This window comes from Lagopus leucura, unplaced genomic scaffold, assembly GCF_019238085.1.
Source record: "Lagopus leucura isolate 7727_CA_CO unplaced genomic scaffold, USGS_WTPT01 Super-Scaffold_100001, whole genome shotgun sequence".
NCBI classification, from domain to species: Eukaryota; Metazoa; Chordata; class Aves; order Galliformes; family Phasianidae; genus Lagopus; species Lagopus leucura.
In genome coordinates, this window is record NW_024962262.1 from 14930628 (window position 1) to 14950639 (window position 20012).

General features: G+C 38.8%; 1 protein-coding gene across 1 annotated transcript in view; it reads left to right on the forward strand.

Annotated features, from left to right (window-relative positions):
* The window catches only part of VWA8 (von Willebrand factor A domain containing 8), a 180512-nt gene that overhangs the window by 94342 nt on the left and 66158 nt on the right, over nt 1-20012 (forward strand). The window contains exons 22-25 of the mRNA XM_042866426.1: nt 8041-8116; nt 8783-8918; nt 10011-10130; nt 12005-12210. Coding sequence (XP_042722360.1) covers nt 8041-8116; nt 8783-8918; nt 10011-10130; nt 12005-12210 — 538 coding nt within the window. The remainder of the gene's footprint in view (nt 1-8040; nt 8117-8782; nt 8919-10010; nt 10131-12004; nt 12211-20012) is intronic.

Consider the following 20012-nt stretch of genomic DNA (forward strand, 5'->3'; position numbering starts at 1 on the left):
GGATTTGGCTCAGGACAGCATAATTGACATTATTATGTGTCAGTACTTCTTTGTAAAGTTTGGTATGCATTGCATTTGTTGATGTCCTGAGATTCTCAAATGCCTTGGGCACATAGTCCTTGGCAAACTGCTCTAGGTGACCCTGCTTGAGCGACATGTGTTGGATTAGCTGACCTCCAGAGGCCCCTTCCAACTTCAAGCACTCTGATTCTGTTATGTACCAACAACTTTTGCAAGCCAGAAGATAGAGGACACCAGTGAGTTCTTATTTTCGGTTAAATCAAAATTGTTCAGTAGGAAAAAAATTAAAGTAAAAAATTAATTTATCTTCATAAAATTGGATGATCCAGCAGTGATATTCCATGCAGGGAGTCCATTAAGAAAGTCCTTGGCTTTTGTGCAAATATGTCTGTGCGAAAGAACTGTTAAAAGCTGAGGAAATTAAGAAGCAATTTCAAATCGTTTTTGGAACAAGAAAAATAGGAATATTTTTTGTAATGTCATTAAGTTTGATAACTTGTAGAACATTTGTTTATTGTTATGATATGAGTGTAAATAACAAGCAGAAATTTCTCTGAGATGTTTCTTGGCTTCATGCTGCTTCCACATTGATCAGCCATGGGAAACACAACAATTGCAGCTCACCATCTCCATCTCTGCAGTGTGTGCCACAGGCAGTCCTTTACTCAATTAAAAGCTTTCAGAATTGAAAACTATCAGTCCTTTCCATTGCTATGGGAAATTGGTTGCTCTCAGCTAGTGGGAGAGCTAGATTCCCTCTGAGCTACTACACACGGGTGGCAGCTGATGTCATAGTAAGTAAAACTTGTCAACCTCTACTCTGACATCTTGTGTTTGTAGAATTGCAGTCATTTAATTGGGTAAGAATGTTGTGGTCATTTACAAAAACAGAAGCTCTTGATGAGCATCCTGCAGTGCAATCTACATCAATAATTTATTGATGGATTATGATGGTTTTTCTGCTTCTTGGTGCTTCAGTGAGTCTACAGGAGATGTGAACCAAGTAGTTCAAGCATTCTCTTTCTGTGTATCAAGAAAACATTCATCTTAAACCATTTTTTTGTCCAAAAAGAGAATAGAAATCTTTATAATGTCGTGTAACAAAAAGGAGGAGAGTTTTTTGATGCAGAAGAGTTGTTCTTGTAATGTCTGAAAAGTTGAAGCTGCTTGATATGATTTGATGCCTTTTTGTGATACAAGAGAATTTATGACGTTCCCTTCTTCAGCTTTGATAAAAAAGAAAAAAGCTTTTATAAAACATAGTGCTTGCTTTGCAGTTCATGCCCTTAAGTTAGCCATACTATGCATAGTTCTCTGTGTTCAGAAAGCTTTTTTGTCTCCTTTCTTATCATTAACATAGGCCTCGTCTAAAGCATTTTGACTTTCTTTGCGATTGTTGTCTTAGAATACTAATTCTTATAAAAATTCTATTTGTTACCTGATAATCTTGCTGCTATTTTAGATGATCATGCACTACCTTGTTCTGGTTATCTCCATGTTACATTTTATTTCAAAGAATTTCCATATGATGTTGCATCTTCCTGTCAAAGTCACTGTGTTTGTTCATGTGACTGATGATTTGAAAGTGTGGTACAAGGTTCATTTTAAGTATCTGCTACATCCTGGCTTTTTCTAATTCCGTAATAAATTACAGTAATCTTTTCTTCCAAAAATTACCTGAGTTTACATACGTTATCCTTTTCAAAATAAAGGTAATTTTGCTGTGATCTTTAACAATCAAATTAATTCAGAGGTTTGGGATAGGAAAATGAGCGTATAGCGTCCCTACAAGCAATACTTACTACAGACTGTGCATTAATCTTTTGATGTTAATTTTCTTTCTCTCTTTTCCAGCACATGTAATCAGTATAAAATCTAATTACCTGTTTCCCCTTCTGAGATCATTTAAATCTACCCTTTGAGCTTTATTGACTTCAGATTTTTAAATTGTAATTAGAAAAAGTTGTTGCAAGAAGGAATTACTTATTTCACTCGAGATGTTGCTACTCAAGCTATAGATACCTAATACTGTAGAGCTATAGCACACTGGATCCCAGAATTACCTTTGAAAGAAGATAGGACTGTGTAAGACAATTTAAATGACAGTGCAGCTCTGCAGGTCTGTTTTTCAAAGTGAATAACCACAGAGAAGTTATGTCTGTAAACGAATTGCTCTTAAGCTTCAGTGGTTTGTTAGAGTAATCCATTGAGCTCAGTGAAAATGCGTGTGTGTGTGTGTCTTATATGCACACAAAAAGGCAGGCTAATTTGCTCTGCTTGACTTCAAGTCCTGAATTTTTACAATGTGTATGTCTAGAATATTTTCTTCTCATTTTAACAAAGTAAACTTACAGTGCATCCTTTATTTTTCATACAGCCTTAGTTTGAAAATAAGTAATAAGGACATACTGCTGTTGTGGAAGTTTATGCTGTGAGGCATTCAGTGTGCTAGCTAGTATCCAGTACATTGTAATGAAAGCTTGCAGAAGTTCACATAAGCTAGTGGTCTCTTCTTTCCAGTGTTACCTTTTTATAAACTGTCTGACCAGCTCTGCTATTGTCACATTTCAGGTATTAGAGAGCTACTTCATTTATCTTTTTGTAGGAATTCAATTCAGCTTCAGTATCCTGCTGGGTGGCTGCTGTGGAGAAATAACTTAGGTTAGAAAACCAAGTTGTTTCATTTTCATCTAAAGCTAAAGTAGCAGTTTCTAGCTGTTTACTCAGTGAAATGTATTCTTATATGCAATCAGGGGAGCTGTAGGATGTTGTATTTCTTCATTTGTGGATTTTGCAATTTGAGCGAATTTCTCACGTTAGAACACATTATGTGCAAGTGTTGCATCTTGTTTTAAAAGATGGATTTTGTAACTTGATTTAAGCATATAACCTGGATCAAACATGTAATTGCCTTTGGCCTTTGTTCTGCCACCCACAGTTATACTGAGTAATAAGCACCTTTATATTCCAAATAATTATTTGGATTTTAAACAAGCATCTGTCTTGCTGAGTAGTTACAATGGTCTTAGCAGAAGAAATGTAGAGATGTAATTATCCATACACGTAGGGAAAGTAAAAAAGGCTTTACACTGTCATTTTAAGAGAGAAATGAGAAAGCTGTTTGACTTTTTAGGCATTTCAGAATTTCCTGAGCATAGTGGTTGTGTCATGCAATGATACCGTGTATAATAGGTTGGCTAGAGAAGTTTATTTGTAAATGTCAGAGTCGCACAGATTGCCTGCTTTTCATCAGGATAGTCCATGAGTGGATTAAATTAGCAATTAACAACTTCACATGGCTCTTGGCTTAATTATTTTTCAAATACTCTTGAAATTAGGTCACACCAGCTGGATATATTCTGATTGGAATGTAATCAAGAAGTTATATGTACATCTGTTTATGTAGATAATTAGATAGATGTATACAGCTCCCAGATGTGAAGAACAGTTATTATAGCATACGTTCTGGGTGTTTGATTTTTCCTTTCAACCACTGTGAAGTTTAACTTGGGGAATAAGACAAAGGCCGATCTAGTTTATCAATGTTTGTTACTATGAACCCTAAAAATACAAGGTTACTTATAAGATATTCTCTTACTCTGTCAGCCTCGGTAAACACACAAAAAGCCAGGGCAGCTTTTTTCAGGCTTGCCACAATGTAGTAATTACAGTGAAAGCTGAGGTTTGTAATGTTAAGTGAGGTCCTGATGCTGAGTCCTGTATTTGAGCAGAAGCCTCCCTGGGGACTCATGTATTACAGTAAAGCAGCACAGTGCATTTGGCTTTTCTTAAGTTAGATGACAACATGTTGGTTATAGAGTGGATCAAACCCTGTTTTGGCATTCACACCCTGATGTTTTGGGAAGGACAAATGTCAGCACATGCAGTGAACTTTTGCAGATTTGTTGTATGGACAGCATTAACATTTTTAATGAAGAATTCCATGCGTTGACGTAATTTTTCTAAAGAAACATATTTCAGCCATCTATTCCTTAAGATAAACTAACATGAATTTTAAATAGAGAAACATCGTTCTCATTGCTGCCTAACTTTTTCTTTTGTCTAGTTTCAACTCCTCTTTCTCACCAGTGGATATTCAAAATGTCTGGACATTTAATTGCTTTCCACCTCTCCCATCCTGCCCTATGTCAAGGTCTACTGATAGAACTGTTTATGCAAAAGAAATGCAGAACTCATTGAATTTGTGTAGAGGAGAATTTTATTTTAAATGGCAAAGTAGGTATGGTTTGCAGTTCCTCTCCTCTCTTTGGAGTTATTTTTCAACTGTTGTTTAAGAAGATTTGGATAAATGTTGTAACTTGACAGGGACAGAATGGAGTCTTTTCTACTCTGATTGAGGTATTTGAATTATAAGCCTTGTTAGCAGTAAGAAATTGTGTATAACCTGGGTGGACAGTAGTTTTGATTCACTTTTGTAGTGAAGACTTGTAGATATATGTAATAACATATATATGTTATTAATTTAAATGAAAATCATTTTTAAAATATGCTGTCATCCATAGTCACTGCCATCTGGCTGGCCTCTGTTCAAATCAGGAGTTTGCTTTTCCTTCAGGCATGAGCACCACAATAGCAAACACAAGTATATTGCAGGAAGAGCATCCCTCTGTAGCTTGCATTGCTTTGTGAGGATGGGTCAAGGTCCAGCAGGATTGTCACTTACCTCACATCTGCTGTGCCCTTGTTTTCTGTGGTCAATAGAAATTTCTCCTGACGCATTTCGTAGCTCTCCCCTGGAGAGAAGGTATTGCTGTCAAAGGAATAGTAGCTGTCAAAGACTGGTATGTATTGAGTAAATTTATAGATCTCAGAAAAAGCTGCCTTTGGGCTATAGAATGCATCAGTAACAAAGAGTAGATAAGAGACAGAGATGTGAGCCAACAACAACAAAAAAATAAACATCAAAAGAAGTCCCAAAAGTGCTGCTACGAGTGGATTGGTACTGTCAGAAGAGTTGCTGAGTTTAGGTACCAGGTATTTTTACTTTTTATTTTTTCAGTGTAGAGTTTCTGAGAAGAGTTTCCATGATAATAACATGTTCTTATGAAAGACATTTGTGAGCTTTTCGTATTTTTTCTTTTACATTCAGGGGAAACTAAATTAATTCATTTGAACAGGATTGACAGTATGTCAGACAGCTTTTCTCATCCACTTGTGTATTCCCACAGTTTTGCCTCTGTGTGTCAGAACTATTTTCATCTTGGGTGCCAGGTGTGATGAAATTATGAGGGTTTTGTATTCTTGTCTTTGTTAGAGCCTAGTTAATACTTAGATGCTAATATTAATAGGTAAACATGAAATAGTTTTTAGATCTCTGCTGTGGGAATGAAATTCTGTGCTCAAATGTTTTGAGTGCCAGACATAATTTACACTTCAGAAAATCTGCATGCCATGTTGTTCAGAAATATTTCAGATGTAACATATATTTATTATTGTCTTCCAGTGTCTTTACATTTATAAAGGTCACTACAAAGCAGAAATTCAAGAAAAAAAGCCTAGGACAAAAAATTATTTGTAGTTGTTTTTTACTCTGTTTAGTTAGTTTCTGGAGAACAGAAAATAATGTCATCTAATTGCATAGCTTGCAATTCTGAAAGGAGTACTTATCTGTGGTACCCATAACAACACCATTCTTATGTACTGAATGTAACATCCAAAGCACATTCTTGAATTGTGCTCACTTACATCACCAAACCAACAGAATTAATGTTTGACTGTATACTTAGCTTATAGAATACACTGAAAACCTCCTGGAATATTTCCTTAAAGAATTAGGCCTGAATAACAAGAAAGCAGAAGAAAAGTGATACGATAAATAAATAGATAAATAACCACAGAAAAAAAAAATAGTTGGAAATTGGATTTAGGATGTTGAGATGTCAATTGTTCCTTGATCTTGATTCCTTCTACAGTTTTTATTGATCGATGCAGCTTTCATACCAGCCCTTAAGTAAACACGTAAACTCTTTTAGCATTCCCACCAGAGTTATCATTATTTTGCCTTCTCTAAAGACTGAGATCGTCCAAATGAATATGCAGTCTGGTAGTAATCACAAGTCAGTGTTCTGTATCTGGGAGCTGTGAGTTACCTGTGCAGAGCCAGAGCATTCACAAGCTCTGCAAAAACAAAATACATGATGTCTTGTGATGCAAAAAAAACCCCACGATTTTACATTTGTGTCTTTCCTTCTCATGGCACCAGTCCCCATCCATAACACCCTGGGAAATCATCTTTTATTCTCCTAAATTTAATACAGTGTTGTTCCGTGAATTATTTCTATCTAATAAGCAACCTGTGACTGTGCCTTCATGGGCTGGGGGGTTTGGTTTATATGTGATAAAATCTGCAGCTATTTAAGCTTGAACCAGAACTGTTAACTGTTGCTGGAGGTAGTCTGATATGTGCATTCTGAGAACTTAGTCCCTAAGTAATGTGTTCAAGAAACATTGGTTTGTTGCTCTTTTTGTATGATCTATTATTTTTTTGCCCTGTGTAGAAATGGGCAAAGAGGAAGGATAATTGATAGAAGCTTTGCTTTTATTTCCATGACAGGATTTCTGAGAAAAAGGTTTAGTTCTACAGCTTATTTCAGTGATTTTAAAAATGCATGTAGAGTTGGATTTGTTTCATATTACACAATATGAATGTAACTGTGTTTTGGTGGAGTTTTACAGTTTGTAAGTTGATGGATTTGAACAAAACAGAGGTAGCATCACGTCTTCTACATTTCCTCTCCTGGATTAAAGTTCAGATGAGCAGGCAAATAATAAGAAAGCTCTGCTTCTGCCCTGTTCCTTATTGTAGTGTGTAGGAGGCATTGGGATAAATCAGTCATGAGTAAAGCCAAACAAGAAAGTATCAGTTGTTAGGGACAGAAAGCCTGCTGACAGCAGTTTCAAATAAAGGAAATTTGCGTGTTATGCTGTCAGCTCTAAGTTGTAACTGGAAGCTGGCCATTTAATATTTTACTGCAAACAGTACTGTGTTTGATATCCTGTACCCATGGAGCTTATCAGTATATTGTTGGGTTTTTCGCAAGGTGTTAGAAAATTAAAGATTGAACTAAGGTGGATATTTGGAACAGTGAGTCAGCCTAGCTTAAGCAAACACTTGCTGTATTGCGTGGTTGTGAAAGGTAAGAGATTTTTGTTGCATCAAATCTCACACCTATGACATAAGGTGTATGGATAAATCCAGTGTGGTGATACATGTTGCTGGACAGTTCTGAACTGCAACAGTTCTTCTTTTATCTGTACATTCAGTAGAGATTGAAATTGATAATTATAATGAAAACTAAGGAATATTATCATCGCAGATTTTGATTAACTGTGTAAGAATTGTGAAACTGTAAAAATTGATTGAGTGACTCAAAGAAAAATAGAATCCCAAATGGAAAATATTTTGTTATTATAGCCTCCGTCCCATCTAAGAGCTCACACTGTTTGTGATGTAAAATGTAGCAATTGCTATTGAAAATTGTTCATAGAATCACAGAATGGCCTGGATTGAAAAGGACCACAATGATCATCTAATTCCAACCCCCTGCTATGTGCAGGGTCACCAACCAGCAGACCAGGCTGCCCAGAGCCACATCCAGCCTGGCCTTGAATGCCTGCAGGGATGGGGCATCCACAGCCTCCTTGGGCAACCTGTTCCAGTGCATCACCACCCTCTGTGTGAAAAACTTCCTTCTAATATCTAACCTAAACCTCCCCTGTCTCAGTTTAAAACCATTCCCCTTTGTCCAGTCACTATCATCCCATGTTGATAGTGAGTGAGTTCTATCTGAATAATCTGTAGCAGAGATTAGGAGACTCATCTTCTAGCACTGAGCTACTACAGCGTTCTCAGATTGAGCAGAAGAATTCTGAAAAGCAGAGATGTTTGTTCCTCTTAGAAAAGAGATCGTTTATGTTCTCATTCAGTTGTTTTGCACTTTATCATAACTCAATTTCCTCTGTGTTTCAGTTAATGTTGCCTGTTTTTCCACATTTCAGGGACACCACTGTACAAAGCCTCACCCTACAGCCTTCTGTTAAAGATGGTCTTATTACATATGAAGATTCACCGCTGGTCAGTAGCAACGTTTGAATTGTATATTTGGAAATGTTTAATCCAAGTAGTTAAGCATGATGACTTTTCAGACAAAATCCCTTATGATTTAATCATTTGTATAGGATAGTCAGTGAATGTGGTAACAATTCATCAACTTTTACCTTGGTTCCACTTGCTGTGTTTTCTATGCCAAATACAGCAAGTCTGCACACAGCCAAAATGAGCATGGAAAGTAAATAGTAAACCTGACACATTCTAACTGATGCAGTGGTATTTTGCTGCTTCTCTTTTGCAGTATCTAAAATGCCTCACACCTACCTGCAAAATATTACTCCAAACTGCTCTTTCAGTTATTCTTCAGTTCTTTCAGCTTCATGCTGACTGTTTAGATGTGAGCTATTGCTTACTTTACTGTCAGCATTCCTGGTCTAAGTCAGGCTCCTCAGTTGCCTCCCTAGGGCAACTCCCATTCATATCCTGAGTTAACAGAAGCACCTTCCTTTCTTGTCTCAGCTTCTTTCCCTTCTCTCTCTGCTACAATTTGGTCATATATTATCCCTGTTCTGATGCCCTTTCTTATATCACTTGCACTGGAATGTTCCTACTACTGACTGGCACACAACAAATCAGTTTCTCACAGTTATTTTTGGAGAGTTGTGATGGTTGGATTCTTTTCTCTTCCAGGTAAAGGCAGTGAGGTTTGGACATATTTTGGTCGTTGATGAAGCAGACAAAGCACCAACAAATGTTACCTGTATCTTAAAAACCTTAGTAGAAAGTGGAGAGATGGTTTTGTCAGATGGAAGGCGAATTGTTGCCAGTAAGTGGGTACAAAACATTTTAATAACTTATATTAAACTTTATCATGTTCCTGTTTTTCATCATTTACATTACTAAGTGCAGCCCTAAGAGTCCAAATGTAAAAAGCACTTGATGCTAAAAGCTTAGTAGTTAAAGAAATTACAGTGTCTTTTTTTTCAGTGGAGAACAATCTAAAATATGCCATGTCAATTTCTGTTTTTAAAAACTAGAGCTACTTTTGCCATAACCACACAGGCTTTCTTAAATTAGCATTCTTGTGAATCGAATTCTCAGGAATTAAAAACAAAACAGTAACCTGACCTCTTTATTTCCTTTTCACAATGAGAAGTAAGGATCTATTTGACCAAATTATGAACTTGGCTTTACCCATCTGGATAGTTGGCATAAAACTCGATCAGATCCAGTAGTAAAAATAAGAGTATAGCTAAGGTTGAATTGTTAAAGTCTTCATTTAAAATAACGGTGTGCTATTATTACTTAAAGATATGCTGCAAGATGGATACTTTGTAATTAGCTGGAGCTAATTCACAAGAATTGCAAGAACTAAGTATTTTTTATGATTTTTTTTAAAGTCCTCTTTAAAATACCCTCTTGAACTTAGTAGACACTGTAGTTTGGTAATAAAGAAATGTGAGTGGAGCAATCTGTTCAGCACTCACGTGGTATAACACAGGTTTTGCTTGTGATTATGAATTACAGATGTGCATTTTTTTTAAATAACTTGCTAGTTCGTTTCAGTTTTTACTGTAGTACTTTAGAGGAGGGAAAAGGATTCCCAAAGTCCATGTGCCAATGGAGACATATTTGCTGGGAACAGGCAAGGGCAATCTGACTCATTTTGGTGAGGACTGAGCCTTCACATGGGTGACATTATGTGATTCTGACTTTGCACAGATTTTTGTAATAGCCAGGGGGACTTTGAGTCCTATGTTCAGATGTTATAAACATAGAAAAAGTACTTTTTTTTTTTTCACCCTTTACATCAGCATTTTGGTAAAGTTAAACATAAAATCTTCTAATCATTTTTTTCTAATTCAATAATAATTGCAAAGCTTAAATATGCAATTAATAAATTATATTTCTTTTCTAGATCCTGCTCGTGTAGAGGGGAGAGAAAATGTCATAGCAATTCATCCTGATTTTAGAATGATAGTTCTAGCAAATAGACCTGGATTTCCTTTCTTGGGTAATGACTTTTTTGGCACATTAGGTAAGTGATTCACATTAAATGCTGAAGTGCAATAGAACTCATTAATACAATTACTATCTTTATTTTATTTGATTTCATTGGAGCAGGGATTCCCTATGCATATTAATACTCTGTTTTACTTATGATGCTTGGGGTTATATTCAGCTTGAAGACAAAAATGTAAATTTGGATCTATTAATAAAAGTGCTGAAACTTGCCCTGAGGTTAACAACTATACATAGTCATCTTTGTACAACTAGAATTGTTTTATTGGATCAGGACTAACATAAAATACGGACAAAGGCAGTAGAAATTTTTGTTAATGAACATATCTGTAAATGTAGCAATAATATGAGCTGTAAGCTGTTGATAGCTGACATCAATGGCTAACACAAAAGTTCAGTGTTTTCTTTCCTTTACTGCAAGCCACTGGCCAGATGTTGTCTTGTTTCATACAAGTATTAGGAGCCTGATGGATGTTGTTTTTTTCTCTCTCTAAAGATGGGAGCAATTAACTTTATAGTGTTAATACTATTGGTATCTACTTCTTAATCCTCATTAGCTTCTCCATGCGTATGGTTTTATAGTCAGAACATTTGATAAAATACGAAAATTATCGCCGCTTTAGGTAACCCTCTCCAAATTTCACATCCAAGTTTTCGTTCTAAAAGCACGCTCATTTAAAAAAAAAAAACAAACCTCCTGGTAGTTCCTAAAAACCTTTTGTGTCATCATGTGATACATAAGATTTGTGAGATTCATCACAGCTTCATCTGACAGTAAATGCAGGAATTTAAGCGTTCATGTCACCTAAAGGTGAACAGTGAAGAATTTATTGTCTAAAGTATAGTCCAATGTTAGTCTAAGTGGGCCTCTGCAGTGCTTTGGTGGTGTTGCCAACTAGATTATCAGTTAAATTGCCTTCCAGACCACACTACCAATGTAGCCTAAATTCTAGGCAGGGACCTTAATTTATGTGTTTTTATCTGTTAACTCTGGCTGTAATGCTTGTTCAGTAAGAAATAATGATACAATCAAAAAAAGCAGGAGGAAGCCCAGTCTTGTTCTGTATGATAGCTTTTTGTTTTTCAGATGCAGTTCCGTGTGAGTGGGCATTCCATGGCAGAGACCCGCTGGCTCTGATTTTCACCAAGCTACACTGCCCCAAGATGTTCTTACTATAGCCTATTTATTTTCTATGACCTAATCTCTCTCCCTGTATTGACCCTTTAAACAAAACCAATTATCCTAGTATTGTATTTGCCCTACGTGGTAGAGGCTTAATGAAGATTTTGGGATGGATTTCGCTTTTCAAGCATAGGGACCCTTCTGCTTTTAACTCAAGTTCTTTTTCTGCAGAATCTGATCAAGCTTCTGCTGAGTTTTTTTACAAATAAATTCAGTTCTGTAGATTAGGTGGCTGGGGCCAACATAATGCAAACACGTGTGGAGGACAGCTTGCTGTATTTCTTATCGTACTTCAAGGTAGGCAGAGGGAAAAGATAAATCCAGTACTTCATCTAAACCTCCCGTTTGGGTTTATGTTGTGGTATGTATCCCTGGATATCAAGAATTCTCTGCCTTCTGTGGTATTTTGAAGGTGCTCACAAATTTCTTCAGGCTTTTTTTTTTCTTTTCTTTTGCATTTGATTTGCATTTCGTCTTGAAGTGAATTTCTCCCTTGTTATCACCTATATCATAATAGCAGGAGAAATCTCCATGTTCCTGAAACCTCAATGTTCTTTACAGCAAGTTGATCCTTCACTTTTTTCAAAGTGTCTCCTCTCGATACGTTGCTTTCCCATTTAAGCTCCTGTACGAAATGCAGTGGAGCTGCTGCATCTCATCTCTTTATAAAAACACCATAAATGTGTGTTGTTTTTTTTTTCTATTAGGGGACATCTTTAGTTGCCATGCTGTTGATAATCCTAAGCCGCAGTCTGAGCTGGCTATGCTTCGACAGTATGGTCCTGATGTTCCAGAGCCCATTCTTCAGAAATTAGTGGCTGCTTTTGGAGAGCTGAGGAGTTTAGCTGACCAAGGAATTATTAACTATCCCTATTCAACTAGAGAAGTTGTGAATATTGTGAAGCATTTGCAGGTACAGTACATCAGAACTTGTTGACTTTATCACAATTAAATTTCTAATACTTGTAGAAAAAGATACCAGTATTGTTCATGGATTTATAATTCATTTAAGAGAAGGCTTGCATTTTGAAAGCATAATAATGCTAGGATGTTCAGGATAAGGATCATAAAAGTACTAAGCATATATAGACATACAGAATACCTGTGATTCTGTTTTTGTTATGTTTGATGTAAGAAAATGTTAAATGAATATAGTACACAGCTTCATACTAGCCTGTATTATGACATTGCCAGCTTAGCATAGAATACTTGAAAAAGAATGTAGCTGTGCACTTTATGCTATATGGGATTTTTGTTTTTATTCATTTCCCAAGTTGGAAACAAGACTCTGTTGCACAACAGTAATATGCGACAGATGGAATTTGTCTAAGGAAGACATTACATGAATAATGACTTTGCTGACAGATACTTAGGAACTGTGATAGCTTCCTGCATGCGTTTTAAATGCAAAATCTTAAATTCTAATGTAATTATTATTATTTTATTATTTTTAAGTTTATGGTAGATTCTGACTTGTATCTTTATGAATTGAAGGGTAGATTTTGACTGTATTTGAACTATAAAATATCTCAATGACCTCTTAAATGGTAGTGCTGTTATTTTCTGTTTATAATCAAAAAGTAGATAACTTGGTGATTTATAGAGTATTTCCTGAATTACTGAATCCTAGATTTAAAAAGCATAGTGGAAATGTTAATGGATTTAGTGCAAGTAGAAAATATATCATGCATTCTTTGACCAACTGTTCCTTTGTTTAACACTGGTGTAGTATGGTTGAATTCTGCTTTTGTGTTTGTTAAGAACTTACAAAGAATACTGAGATACTCAGCAGCTTTTTTGCCTTTATTGGCAAATGCTTTAGCCATAGCATCCAACTCACAGCATCCAAAGGCAGGGACTGGGAGAAGAACAGCCCACTGTAGAGGTACATCAAGTTCAAGACCATCTAAGGAAACTCAGGTTGCACAAGTCCATGGGATCTGACGGGCTTACATCTCAGAAAGCCAATTGTATCCTGGGCTACATGAAAAGAGATGGCCAGCAGGGTGAGGAAACTGGATATGAGCAAGAAATGTATGCTTGCAACCAACATGATCCTGGGCTGCATCGAAAGAGGGTTGGCCAGCAAGGCAAAGGAGTGATTGTTCTCCTCTGCTCTGCCTTCATGAGGTCCCATTTGCAGCACTGCGTTTGGACCTGGAGCCCCCAGCACAAGAAGGATGTGGAGTTGTTGGAGTGAAGTCCATGGCTTCAGGCCATGAAGATGATCAGAGGTCTGGAGCACCTCTCCTATGAAAAAAGGCTGAGGCAGCTGGGCTTGTTCATCCTGGGAAGAGAAGGCTCCAGGGAGAACTCATTGTGTCCTTTCAGTACTTAAAGGGAACTTATAAACAGGAGAGAGACCAGCTTTTTACACTAAAAGCGAGTAGTCCATCCAAATAAGTATGTAAGCAAAATACTTTATGAGGCTCCAATAACAATTGATAGGTATTTTCTTTCCAAACTGATAGGAGTGCGTGCCCTGTTGGTAGTATTACTGATGTCCGTTACACACTTACATCTGAAATAAGAACGGAAGTGAGAATGGAAAAACTACAGTCATGAGGAAGAGTAAGAGGGCTGCTGAAAAGCTTATGTTAAATGAACTCTTTGTTGTACTTTCCAGCATTCCATCCATCCATCTTCTATCTTCAAATAATCTATAGTCGCCAACTGACGCTGAAACATATGGGCTTAATTATTTTTTCTTTCTCGTACTGTTGAAGAATGGAAGAGCTGCACTGCTGATTGTCTTAAGGACAATTATTCTCTGCTTCTGTCACCTTCACCTAAGTAGATAAATGTGGACATATCGCATTGGGCACAGATCAGTGAGGAAGATCCCTGTTTGCTGGTTTTCACTTCACTCAAAGTCAAGTGTAAATGTCCAAATAAATCTTCATCTTGCAGCTTTGATTTTTTTCTATGGCATTAGTTTTCAAGATCCTGGTCTCTTTGAAAGGTTGCAAAATTCTGTTTACTGTAACTTGTTTTTCAGCCTGCATAACAAAAAGGTTGGGGCTAGCCAAATGTAAGCAGTGAACATAAACATACTGTTTATTCCAAGTAAAAAGCTTTTAGGTCTTCAGGTAGAGAAGAAAGAGGAAGGAGGGAAATGAGTCAATGAAATTGCTGGTCCGAAGGAAGGAAGGAGGGAAATTAGTCATGTTGTTACAACAGTTCCACAGTCACAATTTTATTGTACTATTGTGTTGGTTTCTTTCACATAATTTTAGGGTGGTATTTTTTTTTTCATCTTGTAAAAAAGAATTGGATATTTCAGAGAAAAAAATGATGGTTGATTACTGTTATCTGAGTGGGCATCATAGCATCAGAACTTGTCGATTAAGAGAACATTCTGATTGCTGTGACATCAATATGTAAACATTAGGCTAATCTGATGGGCCTTCAACATACAGGATTGTGTCTACAGTGTAGTTTACAAGGGCATTTTCCTATAAATATTATGCAAATAGGTAACCCATAGTAATTTAGTTGTAGCTTAGATTGCATTCATATGCATTGCTTCTATGCTAATTTTTTTTTTAAGAAATGGCTTGATTTTTTTTAATTTGTTTTTGTGGAGTCTTTTTGTGAAGATTGAGATATCAAGCTATCTGAAGACCTGTAACTGCAGACTGTCTACTCCAGCTGCCTGTCTTGGTTATTGCACCTATTTCTTCCTGCTAATTGTGTAGAGAATTTGAGTCTTGTAGCTCTAGATGGCAGGTAGCCTGAAGATACCTTTTTTGTCTCACTCACCTGCAACTGTCAGCACGTGTCAAATGTCAGAATTGTTGATGCTAATAGTGGCTTATGGGCAAACCCAGAAGCTCCATATGCTGCCTTTAACTGCTAGTGTTGTATACTATGACTGCTTCTGCACCAACTTATCTACAGGCTTTTACTAGATCTTTTGTATGTTCTTATGTAGAGTCCAGTCACCCAGTGTCTCTGGTAGATGTTAATCAAGCAACTCATATTTGTCCAAATAGTAAATAGTAAAATAGAAATAGCTTTTCTACCAAGTCTATTGAGATTTTTCTCAATTTGAGATATTTAGTTAGTTAGTTTTTCTTACTTTGCCTTCTTTCTTGTTTGTATCTGAGATTGATTTCTGTTTGCAGACAATAGAGTAACAGTTTTTGAGTGGTAAATGTGTAAGGTGCCTTCTGACCCTGAAGCCTACATTAGTCTTTTAAGCCTCTCCAGTAAGTTGTTGTGCTAAGATAGCAGGTGCTTAATACATTTTTTTCTGTTCATCTGATCTCAAATGGAAGCTAGGTTTATCACATCCACTTACATCCTTTTCTGTCTGTGCAGCTCTACACACAACACATGCTTTTTATCTTTTTGGCCAACCACATTGAATCTTAGTTACCAGTTACCAAAGATAATGAGGTTTCCGCTGGCTTAATCAGAATCAGTAGCTATGTGGCAGAGAGAAACAGACTGAAATTTATGTCTCTGTGAATGAAAAGGCAAGCTGCTTTTCCTGGCAGTAGACGATGCCCACTGTAAAAGGAAGAGCAGTGGATGTAGTCTACCTTGATTTCAGCAAGGCTTTTGATACTGTCCCCCATGACATCCTTATAACAAAGCTGAGGAAGTGTGGGATAGATGAGTGGACAGTGAGGTGGGTTGAGAACTGGCTGACTGGCAGAGCACAGAGGGTTGTTGTTGGTGGTGCAGAGTCCGGTTGGAGGCCTGTAACCAGCGGTGTTCCTCAGGGGTCTGTGCTGGGTCCGGTCTTGTTCAACATCTTCATCAATGACCTTGATGAGGGGATAATGGCCACCCTCAGCAAGTTTGCTGATGATACGAAGTTGAGAGGATTGGCTGACATGCCTGAAGGCTGTGTTGCCATTCAGCAAGACCTGGATAGGCTGGAGAGCTGGGCAGAAAAAAACCGGATGAGGTTTAACAAAAGCAAGTGTAGAGTCTTGCATCTGGGGAGGAATAATTGCATGGAGCAGTACAGGTTGGGGGATGACCTGCTGGTGAGAAGCTCTGCAGAGAGGGACCTGGGTGTCCTGGTGGATGACAGGTTGGCCATGAGCCAGCAGTGTGCCCTTGTGGCCAAGAGGGCCAATGGCATCCTGGGGTGCATTAAAAAGAGCGTGGCCAGCAGGTCAAGGGAGGTGATCCTCCCCCTCTACTCTTCCCTGGTGACGCTTCATCTGGAGTACTGCGTCCAGTTCTGGGCTCCCCAGTACAAAAAAGACAGGGATCTCTTGGAAGGAGTCCAGCGGAGGGCCACAGAGATGGTGAAGGGCCTGGAGCATCTCTCCTATGAGGAAAGGCTGAGTGAAATGGGTCTGTTCAGCCTTGAGAAAAGACAACTGAGAGGGGACCTGATCCAGGTCTATAAATATCTAAGGTGTGGGGGGCAGAATGGTGAGGCCAGACTGTTTTCAGCAATGTGTGGAGACAGGACAAGGGGAAACGGCTGGAAACTGCAGCATAGGAAGTTCCGCACAAATGTGGGCAAGAACTTCTTTACAGTGAGGTGACGGAGCACTGGAACAGGCTGCCCAGGGAGGTGGTGGAGTCTCCTTCTCTGGAGATGTTCAAGTTCTGCCTGGATGCCTACCTGTGCGACCTACTGTAGGGAACCTGCTTTGGCAGGGGGGTTGGACACGATGATCTCTGGAGGTCCCTTCCAACCCCTACAATTCTGTGCTTCTGTGAGGCCTGTGTCATGGTGCTGTCAGTACAGGACACACACAGCCATCTGAAGCCTTTGCAACGCATACAGAGGCAAGTAGTAGTCACACAAAGTAGACATCTGAAAAAAATAATCTGGATTTGTTACAGTCTGCATACCAGACACTTGTTGCTTTATTTTCAGAGTAGTGGTAGAAGTGCTGTAGAATAAGATTACCTGCTTGTACCAGTAAACTACTTTTTTATTGATGCTTGTGAGTCAACAATAGCAATATATGTGGTTGAAAAAGGTTGGATCCATAAAAAAATTATCTTTCACCCAAATTCTGTCACAGCTTTGTATGAAATAAAGCATTATGTATATAAATTAAATGAAAAAATGTTAAGAATTATTTCACTTAATATTTTTAAAAATAGAAAAGAATCCAAACCGTAAAAATACTCAAAGGAACGCTCAGAAGTGTTAGTCGAAGGGAAGGAACCAATGAACAAGAACCAGACAGACTGATGAGAGATCAATATTTTCTCCAGTAATCTTGTTTTAAAAATCAATAGAAACCAAATGATTTTTTTTTTTTAAATGTTAAACCCAAATGTTCAGACTTCAGTTTCTTCAAGTGAGCTGTCATTGCCTTTCTTCAGTAATCAGTTATCCAGGCAGTTATTAAAAAGGGGTTGAATTTGATCTGATTGGAACAAGAGAGTTACAATTTTTTAATAACTGAAGTGGAGGGCCTTTTTGCAAGTGCTTGTGTTCAGAACGGGTTTTTTGGCAGCAGCAATCAGCTGTACTGATGAAATAAATTGTATTTGATGTCCTACTGGAAAACACAGGACTGTTGGTTTAATTCACTGATATTGGTATTGATGATGATACAAGGGTGGATAGTGATAGGACAAGAGGGAATGGTTTTAAACTGAGGCAGGAGAGGTTTAGGTTAGATATTAAGAGGAAGTGTTCAACACAGAGGATGGTGATGCACTGGAGCAGGTTGCCCAAGGAGGCTGTGGATCACAGAAATCACAGAAGCACGAAGGTTGGAAAAGACCTACAAAATCATCCAGTCCAACCATCCACCCATTACCAACAGTTCTCACTAAACCACGTCCCTCAACACAAAATCCAAACATTCCTTGAAAGCCTCCAAGATCAGTGACTCCACCAACTCCCTGGGCAGCCCATTCCAGTGCCTGGCCACTCTTCCAGAGAAGTAGTATTTCCTAACATCCAGCCTGAATCTCCCCTGCCGTAGCTTGAAGCCATTCCCTCTGGTCCTATCACTAATGACACGAGAGAAGAGGCCGACCCCCAGCTCACTACAACCTCCCTTCAGGTAGTTATAGAGAGCAGTAAGGTCTCCCCTGAGCCTCCTCTTCTCCAGACTGAACATTCCCAGCTCCTTCAGCCACTCCTCATAAGCCCTGTGTTCCAGACCCCTCACCAGCTTTGCTGCCCTTCTTTGAACCCATTCCAGGGCCTCAATGTCTTTCCTGCAGTGAGGGGCCCAAAACTGGACACAGTACTTCAGGTGCAGCCTCACCAGAGCTGAGTACAGGGGGACAATCACTGCCCTGCTCCTGCTGGCAACAGCAGTTCCTGATGCAAGCCAGGATGCCACTGGCCTTCTTGGCCACCTGGGCACACTGCTGGGGCTCATGTTCAGCCGAGCATCAATCAATATCCTCAGGTCTATTTCCTCTACACAGTCTTCCAAGCCACTCTGCCCCAAGCCTGTAGCACTGCCTGGGGTTGTTGTAGCCTTTGGCATTGCCTGGGGTTGTTGTGGCCAAAGTGCAGGACCCGGCACTTGGTCTTGTTGAACCTCATCCCATTGGCTTCAGCCCAGCTCTCAAGCCTGTCCAGATCCCTCTGTAGGGCCTCACTACCCCCAGGCAGATCCACACTTCCAGCCAACTTGGTGTCATCTGCAAACTTACTGAGGGTGCACTCAGTGCCCTCATCCAGGTCATCAATAAAGATATTGAAGAGGACAGGCCCCAGCACCGACCCTTGGGGAGCACAACTTGTGACCAGTCACCGGCTGGATTTAACTCCATTCACTACCACTCTCTGGGCCCGACCTTCCAGCCAGTTCCTTACCCAGCCAAGAGTGCATCTGTCCAAGCCACGGGCTGTCAGATTCTATAGGAGAATGCTGTGGGTGACAGTGTCAAAGGCTTTGCTGAAGTCTAGGTAGACTACATCAAGCAGCCTTTCCCTTGTCTACCAGGTGGGTCACTAGATCATGGAAGATCAGGTTGGTCACACAGGACCTGCCCTTTGTGAACCCATGCTGGTTAGGCCTGAATCCCCCGGTTGTCCTGCACATGCCGCGTGATCTCCCTCAAGACAATCTGCTCCATAAGATGCCCCATCCCTGGAGGCATTCAGGGCCAGGCTGGATATGGCTCTGGGCAGCCTGGTCTGATGGTTGGCGACCCTGCACATAGCAGGAGGTTGAAACTACATGATCATTGTGGTCCTTTTCTATGGTTCTGTGATACTGATGTCAGAATTTTACACAGTGATTCAGAGAAACACAGAAACGCTTGGAGGCTGCTATTTGAGGCATGTCACCTTGGCTTCTTCAGCATCTTGTGCAGGGCAGGTGAAAGGGTGGGTGGTGAGTAAACAAGGTATCTTGGTGTGAGGTTGTTGGTTCTGCTCTGCAATGAGAAGGGAATAACAAAGCAACCACAGCATTGGTCATAATCCGAGAATCTGTCTTGTTTGGTAAGGAATGAACATTTTAAACATTATCATACACCAACTGTATTTTGCTAAGCTGTGATAATACAGAACTTCTAATAGCTTCCTCATGGGTAGGATTAAAACGCAGTATATAGTTCAGTATACTTTTATACCAGTGCTAGTAACTGAAATATTCTGTGGCATGTATACCATAGATTAAAAAAAAAGGTTTTGTACAAGCCTATTTCTAGCAGTGGTATTCAGTTGTACCACAATAGCTAGCTAAATTTAGTGTTGCTTGTCTCTGATATTTAAGAAGTCATGTATTTCTTCATTTGGGAAAATATTAAAATCCC